The 11,568-nt window shown below is 39.0% G+C and overlaps 1 protein-coding gene across 1 annotated transcript; it reads right to left on the reverse strand.

Annotated features, from left to right (window-relative positions):
* Positions 1–706: 706 nt before the first annotated feature.
* On the reverse strand, positions 707–7,284 carry LOC115012315 (pannexin-1-like). Its single transcript, XM_029437873.1, has 6 exons — positions 7,104–7,284; positions 4,939–5,060; positions 4,346–4,545; positions 2,171–2,672; positions 1,472–1,631; positions 707–1,368 (listed from the first exon to the last, which is right to left on the reverse strand). Exons 1-5 carry the CDS (start codon positions 7,282–7,284, stop codon positions 1,482–1,484), a joined length of 1,155 nt encoding a protein of 384 aa, XP_029293733.1. The 3' UTR covers positions 707–1,368; positions 1,472–1,481.
* Positions 7,285–11,568: the final 4,284 nt, after the last annotated feature.

An 11,568-nucleotide genomic window follows, 5' to 3' on the forward strand; every position in this document is an offset into this window, starting at 1 on the left:
ATAAAAATTATATTTATTAATAAATATTATATGTACAGTACATGTACATATTATAATATTTATTAATAAATATAATATGTACAGTACATGTACATATTGCACAGTTGGTGTACGCCTGGTGTTACTATTAGAAAAACCTGTCTAAGTTTTTATCCCTTTTTATCTGAAATTTGGTGGTGAACTTATAACACTTGGTTCTATGTTTCTATTGTGTATTTCAGCTCGGGACTACCAGCTATACCCATCTTCAGACATCTTTTTCAAAAAATAAATTCTGGCGGAGTGTATTTTCTTCAAATTCAGTATATTCAGACCACTCAGAAGCACTTGGAGTGATTCTGCACTGTTTTGCAAGAACAATAAGAGAGTTATCTTTTAAATGAACCCAACATCATGCAGCTGGTGCAAATGGTTGAAGAGCAGCTTTCAATTTACTTTGGGTATGTCGTTTGTAGGTATTTTCGGGTAAATTCACCCACCTTCTAAGATTAAGTGTCCATTTGGTCGCCGGTGTTGCGCGTCTTAATTACACGGGAGCAACTAAACGAGACTTCCGCCGAGACTTCACAATACAATACTTATTTATACTAAATTAAATAATGTGAACAACAAATGCAACTTAAATACATTGTAAATCATGAGGTTCTCTTGTAAACTGTAATTAATTATAGAAAACAATCAAATGGCTACAGTTACACAGGGTCTTGTTTTACTTTCAACATGCACATACAGTATACCACCTGTTCACACCTATGCATTAATAATCACATACTTTACAGTCCAGACAAAACTGCTCCAGTGGTTCTTATAATATCTAACGATTCATGTTTATTGTATGCTTACTTTGGACACATTTTCATCAATCACTATAAACTATAAATACATCTAAACTCCTGTGTTCAGAAACTTCTCTCATTCTAACATAAAGGGCAGGAAGTGGTTCTTGCAACTAGAAAATGAATGTACAGATTTCAGTCCAAGGAACATGGCTTATATTATAAATTATGATTGGAAGGCATTTAAGATCCTGAGAAAAGTACCATGTAAAAAAATTGAAACAGGAATTTAATTTCAGGAAAAACAGTCAGTGGTCAGCAGCAGATTGCCTCAGTCCTGAGACACTTGGAGTCCTTGGAGTATTCACATCTACTTAGAAAAAAAGACATCTGAGAGGTAAAATGTCTGTTGGCCAAACTACATATTGTGTGAAGGAGTGTCAGACCTCCTCTGTTTTTGATTGGGATAATGCTTCTGCCACCAAAAATTCAGATGAATGTAAGTGCACAGGTTTTTCTCACAGTTAGTCTTTTCTATCACACCAGGGCTTATCCTGGTCAGACCAATCACTCAGCAACAAGGTAGATGCATCTGAAGGAAAATAAAACACATTCAAAGTCAAATCCACAACATAATCAGTTAATTTCACTAAAGTAACACAGCCTTCATTAGAAGACTTAATATTCTTCCTCACCTCAGAAGAATCATTCCTCAGCTGTATTAGTTTCTTTGTTGTTCTTGCGTTGGCACGTCTTCTTACTGTCCAACACATCAGTCTTCACCTGACTAAGAGTTTGCAACAGGCACATGGCGTCAAACCCCTCATCACCGGCCTCTTGCAACAACTCAAGCACCTGTAAATAAGTCAAGTTACTTCTTTTTCAAAGCAACAGCAAACACAAGGGCAGTTAAACCCACAATCAAAAATAGATATGTTTCCTCTTACCTGCAGTGCTATTTATCAATCTAATGTTTTTCCAGCAGTTTCATGTTGGAACTATTTTCTTTTTACCAAACTACACAGATCTTCTCGTCCATTAGTAGATGCACGCTTCTTTCTGCGCTTTCTGCGTTCGGTAGAAAGAAAAATAATTCCTGCATGTAACTGCTCACAACAAGATCTCTGGATTATCTTGAGTAACCAGGTCATGATTTCTGGAAATAAATCTTTTTGGTGCTTTGAGCACCACAAGGCAAGTGCCATCTTGTTCCATTATATTTGAGAGAAGGCAGACATCTCTACGGTCAATATCTCCAACACTCGGCAACTCACCCCAAAACAATCTAGATTGATAAATAGCTCTACAGGTAAAAGGAAAAATATGTTTTTGATTTTGGGGTGAACTGTACCACAGTACAGTATTGGACCTATAGTATCTGTGTTGGGACCTACCTGCAGACACTTAAATGATTTGAGTTCGCTCAGATTCTCCTCCAGGAACAACAGGTAGATACTGAGGTCGTTGTAGAAGGGTGTGACAAGGCCCAAAGCACCAAAGCCCGGCAGCAGCTCATAAGGCCGGAGGAAGCTGGAGGTCTGGCGAGCTGGTCCAAGAGCAGTGTACACCAGCAGCGGAGCAAGAAGCACATACACCCCCAAGTTGATGTAGCTGAGCAGCCTGAAGACACCCACTGCCACAAGCTTACACTGCACTGCAGCTGGCACCATGCTGTCGTTCTTCAGCACCCCTGTACGCAGGTCACAGGGAAACTCGTCAGTGAGAGAGGCCAGTTGGATGTAGTAGCCGAGGTAGATGCAGGCCAGCAGGAGGATCAGCAGAGTCATGCCTCGACATGATAGGTACTTGATCACGAGACTGTGAGATAAGCGCTTGGTCTTCAGATACTGCTCCACTAAAGGGTATTTGAAGCATGTCTCTGTCAGATCCAGTGCACTGCAGCAGAAAAATGCATTAAGCATGAAAATATGTGTTTAGAAATGCAAATGAAAAAGTATTTATCTGAAAAATGATCAAGAAATATAGTTCCATACAACAGGATTATCTAAATACAATAGAACTAGAAACAGGATTTAGTTTCTTACTAACCCCTGACCAAAACATTCCTTTGTGCTGTTTTACTATAAACCCAGTCAGATATTATTTATGTCTACAAACGCAACAGTTTCATGAAAGTTTATACGACTGTCATTCACTGGCCTGAGTGATCAACAATAATACAAATTCAATCGGTGTAGATTTTTTCAAATGATTGTGATTTTCTCACACCGGGTACTGTCACCATTCTCATCAGTGTCATGAGGCAGTCAGATGTTTTCAGCTAAAGAGCCCTAAAAAACAACTGTACGCTACCTGCTCTGCACCAAATGGCAGACAGACAAAGTTAGCAAGTAGCTGGTGAACATAGTGGAGTATTGAGCAGCCAAATATTTCTCTTAGGAGGTGGTGGAGACTAAAACAGAGTTAGAAGTAGAGTAAATTGGAAATTGTCACTCCATGTCTACTTAAAAGTATAAATAGGTAACTGTTTGTGAACACGTTAAATATAACAACTTCATAAGGTAAAAATATATCAATGTTACAGTATGTTTACAGCTTGTTGAGCTTGATTGCAGGTTTAAAGGTTCAATGTGCCAGAATTTAAACTTAAAACATTAAAGCGATGAACTAACATCATCACCAGAATGTGAAGAGGTAACAGTGTTGATGTTATGCACGGTGTTATGTACATATATGGTGTTGAGTTACAGAGGGAGAAGAAGTACAGCTGTCTGACTCGCTTGTAAATATCACAGCCATGTTCCGTGTCTGTTTTATAGTTTGTTTATTGGATTACATTCAAAGTGGCAGAAACAAGAAAACCCCCTGCACCACCTCGCCTCGTCCTCACAGCTATCAAGAGGCTGTTTCGCCGAGCGTATAGCTGTCGGCAGCCCGGGGAAAAGGCGTAGCTTCAGTTAACTTGAGTTCAGCCACAGCACTGAGGAACTGCAGACTCCCTGTCCTCTCTCCTCCCCGATGGGCTGCTCTCCTGGCTGCGCCGCCACCGGGATGACGAGACGAATATGCGGTCGTTTTCTAGTTTCTGCCACTTTGGATTTAATCCAATAAACAAACTAACATAACGTTACACGGACTACAGCCCCGGTTAACATCAGTGTCCAGTAAACACAGATGATCAGCTCCACATGAAGATTATAAAACAGCAGAGCTTTTTGCTCTCAGAGTTTCAGCAGTTTGGTCGAATTTTGGTAATGTTGCCCTGACAGGCGTAAATGTAATACACAACATAAAGAATACATTTAAATACAATAAATATGCCAAACTACTACAACTAAAATATGAATATTAGATTGTATGGACCCAGTTTAGAGGTGAAATACTGCCCCCTATGTCTTTGGAGCAGGTGGCTCAGAATTACACACCTTTAAGTATATCCTGCCAATTTTACTTTTTATGCATGTGTCATGTGTTATTCCCTCTGACATGTAGACCAACATTTTCAACATGACAAGGACACATTCATTGAATCAAATGTTTAAAACAAATGTTATTGTCACATCTCACGCTAAAGAGCACATAGTAGTGAGTAATCGCAAGGTATTTACCTCGGGGAGTCTTCAGATGCACCATTGCTATCTAAGGATGCTATATTCTTAGCCAATTTGATGCCGCGGTTATAAAAGCGGTCCAGCTCCTCCATGATGAAGTTCAGGTCAGAGGAGAGGTGCGGAGCTGCAGTGAAACGCCAGAACAGGGCTGGGATGTACATGAGGATGGCCAGTAAGAGCAGGATGTATGGAAAGAACTGGGGGAATCACAGAAAGGGAGACAACAGAAGACAAAGGCTACATTAGAAAAAGAGGACAAAAATGATTTCTGGACATTAGTATAACTTTAACATGAACTAGAATGCATATAAAAATGTATGAGAGATGTGTAGTCAGTTTCAAGCCAAAGGGCAAATAAAACAACTAATAACAATACATTTGATAGGTCAATGCACATATAACTGGCAATTAAAAAAACAAAGTCATTTTCCACAATTTTGGATCCCTAATTTAATATATATATATATATATATATATATATATATATATATATATATATATATATATGCATACCATCCCAATACCCACACAATCACACTGTCAGCTCAGATTATTCTCACTGGCAGTGCACGTTGGGGAGGCGTCTGTACCTTGTGCAGCCACAGTGGTGAGCTGTCATCTTGTTGCTGTACTGCTGCCCAACAAAACGAGTCCACATATGCGGCCTGTCTCCAAGAGAAGTTGGTGGGAGCGAAGCAGCTGATCTGGGTACCTGGGAGAGGAAAGTGAAGAACTAATCAGAGCTGACAGGCCTTTTGGTGATTCGATAAGACAAACAAACACTTTCAACAACAAATGTCAGCCCTCCCTCCTCTGGGCTCATGGCCTGGTTTGTTGGGGAGTTGTTCTCAGCATTCTTTGTGTCACTAATTATACCATCCCCTATATGGTGGGTGGGAACTTCAATCAGGCCTGTCCAAGTCACAGATGACCCAGATAGTCACCAGACAGTAATGTTTTGGCAGCACAGGGGCCGTCACATTAATATTACAGCGTGATGCTTTAAACAAACTGAGCATATCCCACTCCTTCATAGAATCCTCATTCCATCCCCATATGTAGCATGTAGTGCACCAAGTACCAGTTATATCAATTAAAGTGTCAGTCATAGTTGTACCAGTTGCATCAAGTAAGTCTTCTGTTTGTGGTTGGAGCAAGTTTTGCAAGCAAAAGAAAGTGTCCGACACAAAATGTTAAATTATCCCTAGTGGAATGTAACTAAGTATAGCAACTCAAGTACTGCATTTAAGTACAATTTTGAGGTACAGGTATACTTTTTACTCCACCATATTTATTTTTATTTTACTTTAGTTACTTTACAGATTCAGAAATATTATCAATGATGTATTATTATAGATTATATATGAACTCCACCTTTAACAGCTGTACACATAATGCATTAATAATTATAATCCAGTAATATATGATTCTGAAATGGGCCATTCTGCATAATTACTGCTTTTACTTTTTGTACTTTACGTATAGTTTAATGCTAATACTTGTACTTTTACTTAAAGTGCTTTACTTGTAACAATGTATTTCTACACTGTGATATTGCTACTTTTGCTTAAGTACTCTATTCACCACTGTCAGTTATTCAACACGTCACATTTACAACATATATTTTAAGCCATAGTATATACCATAGTATTAATCTAACATAGGTCAAATGTTTGTGCTGAAAAAGGGTCTATTGTATTGCGTTATACTCAAAAGTGTTTACTAAATATGTGTTCATTAATATATTATCCATTCCAATTATACCATGAGGGTAGACGGTATAATTGGGGTGGATATTATATTAGAAACATTTTTCCATATGAATTCAGAAAAGAAAGCCGTTTATACAATCACTATCACAATGACATTGTCATGCTGGGACACTTGAATAGAAACAGAGCCATCATTAATGTTACACCTGTGCGTTTCCTCCTATGACCTTAAAGTGTCCTTATTAAAGTGGCCTGTGTTGAAAAGTCCATACATCTCTGCATCTCCTCCTTTGTGATTGCTATAGATTTAATAAGTAAAATCAATGCTGGGTTTCTGCCATAATGTGCATTCACTTCGTTAGTAGTATGTGATAACAAAAGCTGTCCATAATAATTGTGTCTTCCAGTAATAACAGTACAATACAAGTCCTCTCAATTCTTGCAGTGTAATGGTTCCATCCTGTCTGAGTATCTGGCAGTACTTGCAGATAATGATAACAACAGACCCGGGGCATTATGACCTAAGAAGATTACATGGATTTGTTAAACTGCTGACGGAGCTGTAACTACTTTGTTTTTACACTAACCTCCTGATGGTTTAAGTGAGCTATTCTCCTGCTCATCACAGTAACTCGGGTACGTAAAACACCAGTTTATAAGATGCCACGCCCATGTTGCCAGTTTCCATCATTATTATCATATTATTATTATCAGCAGCTGCCTGCCTCACTGTCTGGGCGTGAGATTGGTGGAGACTTATACCACACCTTCTCCAGTATTCACCCACGCCTCTCTTTTACTGGCAGTTTACTGAATATAACTCACTATATGCATACATATCACATTGCTTTATCCACCACTGCCTGTAAGTGAATTGAAACTGTACTGCAGCAGTAATTGTGTACCGAGGGAGAGAGACAAAGAAGCTCCGCCAGGATCTCCATCGACTGGATAGACTATGCATTGTTCTTCATGATGAAATGTAAAGGACTATAACCTCAGCTCGCTCCTGGCAGGGCGCTCACACAAATTCAACAACTCACCAACTGACACCTCTTGAGCAAAAGCGAGGGAGATGAGAAACAAAGGCAGTCCCACCGTGAGGAACGTGACTATTTTGTCCAACGCCAGCTCCAGACGCAACCCTTTGTACTTGGCCTCCGTGGGGTCTTTCAACAGAAAGTCGGAAAAAACGTACTCGGTGGCTACGTGGGCTATCGCCATGACGGGTGTTAACAAAAAGCCGGTGCTGTCTAATTGACGGAATTCAAGTCAAGTCTCTTCTCAATTAGCCGAAAGCGAACTGAGTCTAAAGGTTTAAATTATTATTAATAATAATAAACCTCCCGCAGTTTAAAAATGTGAATTATGTTTGAAAACTGAGCCGCTATTGTTTACCCATCTCCGTTCACTACTGGGACGGATGGTTGAACCTGCTGTCCCCTTACTCTCGCACAGACATCACAGGCAGCTGGGGGAACCGGCTGCCTGCCCGCCGACAGAGGGCGCTACTGTACCGTAAAGCGCACCTGCCAGGCAACATATATAATATAATAATAAGCTTTATTTGTATAGCACCTTTCATACAAGAATTGCAGCCCAAAGTGCTTCACAGCAAAAACATAACAATTAGTACAAGGACAGAGTAACAGTACAAAAAGCACAGTGTAGATGTAAATGAGTTTGAAGTACCATTATAAAAATAGCCGAATTAAAATAGTATAAAATAGCAGATAAAATTGCAGAATTAAAATAATATAATATAGCAGAATTAAAATTGTATAAAAATAGCTGAATTAAAATAGCAGCCTTTACACATTCTTTGACATTTTCATAATCCCTTTGTCTGTACTTTCATCTATATTTGTCTTTGCAAATAATCCACATACTTTCCTCCTATCCCTGGTCTCTGCTTCCTTCTCTCATAACATAAACTGTCTTTTATGTTCTTCCATTGTTTTCAACGCTTCAGATTTAATCTTTCTCTTTGACATTACTTTTTCCTCTTGCTCTCTCAACCTTACTTTTAACTTTCTTACTTCCTCAACACTAAATGATCCTCCTTCAGGAAAACCAAGCTTAAAAATGTATGAAATCATTTAAATTAGTTTAAAGTGGCTAAGATAAAAATATATAAAATATCACCATTAAAAGGCTAAAGTAAAGAGATATAAAATATCACTATTAAAAGGCTAAAGTAAAGAGATATAAAATATCACTATTAAAAGGCTAAAGTAAAGAGATATGTTACACAGTCAGAAAGACCAACCAATTTTTCTACACGATTAATTAGGATGTCATGGTCGATCGTGTCAAATGCTGCGCTCAGGTCTAGCAGGATAAGAATTGAGACCTTGTTTGTATCAGAGTTTAGTCTGAGGTCACTAATTATTTTAGTCAGAGCAGTTTCGGTGCTGTGGCATGCTCTGAAGCCTGATTGAAATTCCTCCAGGATGTTGTTTTCTTTAAGAAAGGAGTTTATTTGGACCAAGACTATTTTTTCTAGTATTTTGCTGATGAATGGAAGGTTAGATATTGGCCTGTAGTCGGTCAGCGTATTACTGTCTAGGTTAGGTTTCTTTAGCAAGGGTTTTATAACGGCTGTTTTGAAGACGTCTGGGAAGATGCCCGTTAGAAGAGACGTTTTATAATATGTAGGACGTGACTTGAAATGCTGTCGAATATCTGCTTAAAGAATGCTGTAGGTATCGGGTCAACACAAGAGGTGGAGGAGTTACATTCCATCACAGTTTTATGAAGCTCAGTTAATGTGACGCAGGTGAATGTTCCCATGGTTACATCACAATGTTTGCAGATGTTTTCTGTGTCTGCATCATAAGTGATGCTGGCTCTGATTGAAGTTATTTTATTATTGAGGAACAATGCGAGTTCTTCACACTTTGATGCAGAGGACTGCGGAGGGGTGGGGGCAGTGTTCAGTAGTTGGTTAATAGTCGAGAATAGTATTCTAGAATTTCCAACATTCTCTGATGATAATCTTAGAAAAGTAATCCCTTCTTGCAGCTGCATTGCTTTACCATAGGCAGCCATGGATTCTTTGTAGATATCATTGTTAACTGTGAGCTTAGTTTTCCTCCATCTTCGTTCAGCTGCTATACAAGTCCTCTTAGTCTGAGTAACATTGCTGTTGTTTAACCATGGAGAGATTCTGTCAGTGGATTTCTTTTGTACCTTTAATGGAGCAACAGTATCCAGGGTAGATGACATGGTGTTGTTTAAATTTTCAACCATGAGATTTAAGGAGCAGACATAGCAGTGAGCAATGATCTCATGATGTTAGAGAATGTTTCCTCTGCTGTGTCATCTAGTATTCTTTTTTGACCACTGTCTCTCTTTTGGTCTTTGTTAAGATTAGATTAGCATCAGAAAACACAGTGATGGTCAGATATTGGTAACTCGATTACTGAGACCTTATCGATGTCCAGCCTTGTCGTTATCACTAAGTCTAGCGTGTTACCATGTTGATGAGTGGGTTCACTGATATTTTGTTTTAGAATCTAAAACAAAATATCAGTGAATTTTATTCACTGATATTACTTGAAAAAGTTACTAGACAGCTATGATCTAAAATTTAGATCATAGCTGTCTAGTTCAATAGTCTTGGGATCATTCTTCTTATTTACGTGAATATTTAGGTCTCCATGCAGGATTATTCTTTCACATGTTATATCTTTTATATGTTAGATCAGGGGTGGGCAATTACTTTTTAGAAGGGGCCACATGAGAAACCTGAGCTGTGTTGGAGGGCCGAATCAACAATAAATTGAACTTAATTCTGCTCAATATTCATTTTCTCCCATTGTAAAAAGCAGTACATTAAATATTTTGATTAGCTGCGACTGGTAATCAAAAGAATAAGGATATTCTCTTCCAATAAATATATGAAATTGTGGAGTGGGTCAAATAGGAAAATACTCCTAGAGAAGTAATAAACAGTAAAAACAATCATTACATCAGTATTCTTCACAAACCAATACTGAAAAGGTGTTTTACAGTATGTAAAGATAAGCAAGTAATCAACTTTATACAAAAAGCAATAAGTGCTTTTGATGTTGTTCAGTTCACTTTACTTGTTCAGTGAGAAACATTCAGTCTGTCTTGAGCTTGAACAAGTGCACTGAGATCTGGTTGAATGTCTGAGGTGGATATGTGCAGGACAGCTGACAGGTGATCATCATCTGGATCTGTATCTGGATTTGTTGAACTTCATCACTGAGAATGTCTGTTCACATATGTAGGTAGATCCAAAGAGGACCAGAATCTTCTGAGCATGTCTCCTCATGTGTGGAAAGTTCTCCTCTTTCAGGGAAGAGTAAAACTCAGGCAGTGAGACTGACCTAAAGTGCTCTGACAGAAGTGTGTCAGACTGCAGGTCAATGAGCTGAACATCACTGGGTGCATCGTCCACATTGCATGTAAATGTGGAAAAATCATGTGCATTTCATTCTCAACTGTTTTAAAGTCTTGAAATCGCCTCCAAAACTCACCATGCAGTGCTTCTAACATGGATGAGTACCTGTGGAGGTGATCAGCTGATGGTGTGGCTTCCTTCAGTGTTGGCAAGTGGGTGAGAATGTTGTCCTCCATTTGGCTTGAGAAGCTGCAACTTTCCCATGAAAGCCTTCACTGCGCTGTACATTTCATGCACAAAAAGGCCCTTGCATTGCAGTTTGACATTTAGTTCATTCATTAGTGCAGTCACATCTACAGCAAAACCAAGGTCTGCCATCCAGTCTGCATCTGAAAGCTGTGGGACGTCTTTTCCTTTCTTCACACAGAAGTCTTGACTCTTCTCTCAGACACTCTTTGTCCAGGCTGAGCCACCTGACAGCTGTGAGGTAGCCTATGTCACGATGTTCAGTCTCATTTTCCTCCAAAAGTGCAACAAACTGTCTGTCACAGTGCTTGACATCAAACAAGCTCTTGCCCTGATGAAGTTAACTATTTTAGTTACAACATGGTTAATGTTTAGAACTGACTTACACAACACTTCCTGATGTATAATACAATGCAAAAATACCCATTTCTGTTCAGGGTTCATTTCTGTCACTTCATACTGCATTCTCTTCAAAATTGTTCTCCGTCAGATTTGGACAACCATCCGTTGTCACGCCTGCCAGTTTGTCCCATTTCAGTCCCAACTTGTCCACACATGCATTTACCTCCGTGAACACATCCCTCCCTGTTGTTGTCCCTTTCATTGACTGCATGGCTTCTCAAATGCCTCCTTTTTCTCCGGACATACGAGTTCCGCAGAATCCACCAAACACTTCTTGATAAACTCTCCGTCAGAAAACAGTTTACTTTTTCTAGCGATTTTGTGGGATAAGACATAACTTGTGTTGACAGCTGCATCTCTGGATGTGCAATGTTTTGTAAAAAGTCCTTGTTTTTTTTACAGTTTAGCTAGCAAAGCACCGACTCCTTTTCCCGCTCTTCATCAGACAAGTTCTTGAACGGCGACTCAAATTGTAATCCATGAACACA

The sequence above is a fragment of the Cottoperca gobio genome, chromosome 1 (genome assembly GCF_900634415.1).
Source record: "Cottoperca gobio chromosome 1, fCotGob3.1, whole genome shotgun sequence".
Classification (NCBI taxonomy): domain Eukaryota; kingdom Metazoa; phylum Chordata; class Actinopteri; order Perciformes; family Bovichtidae; genus Cottoperca; species Cottoperca gobio.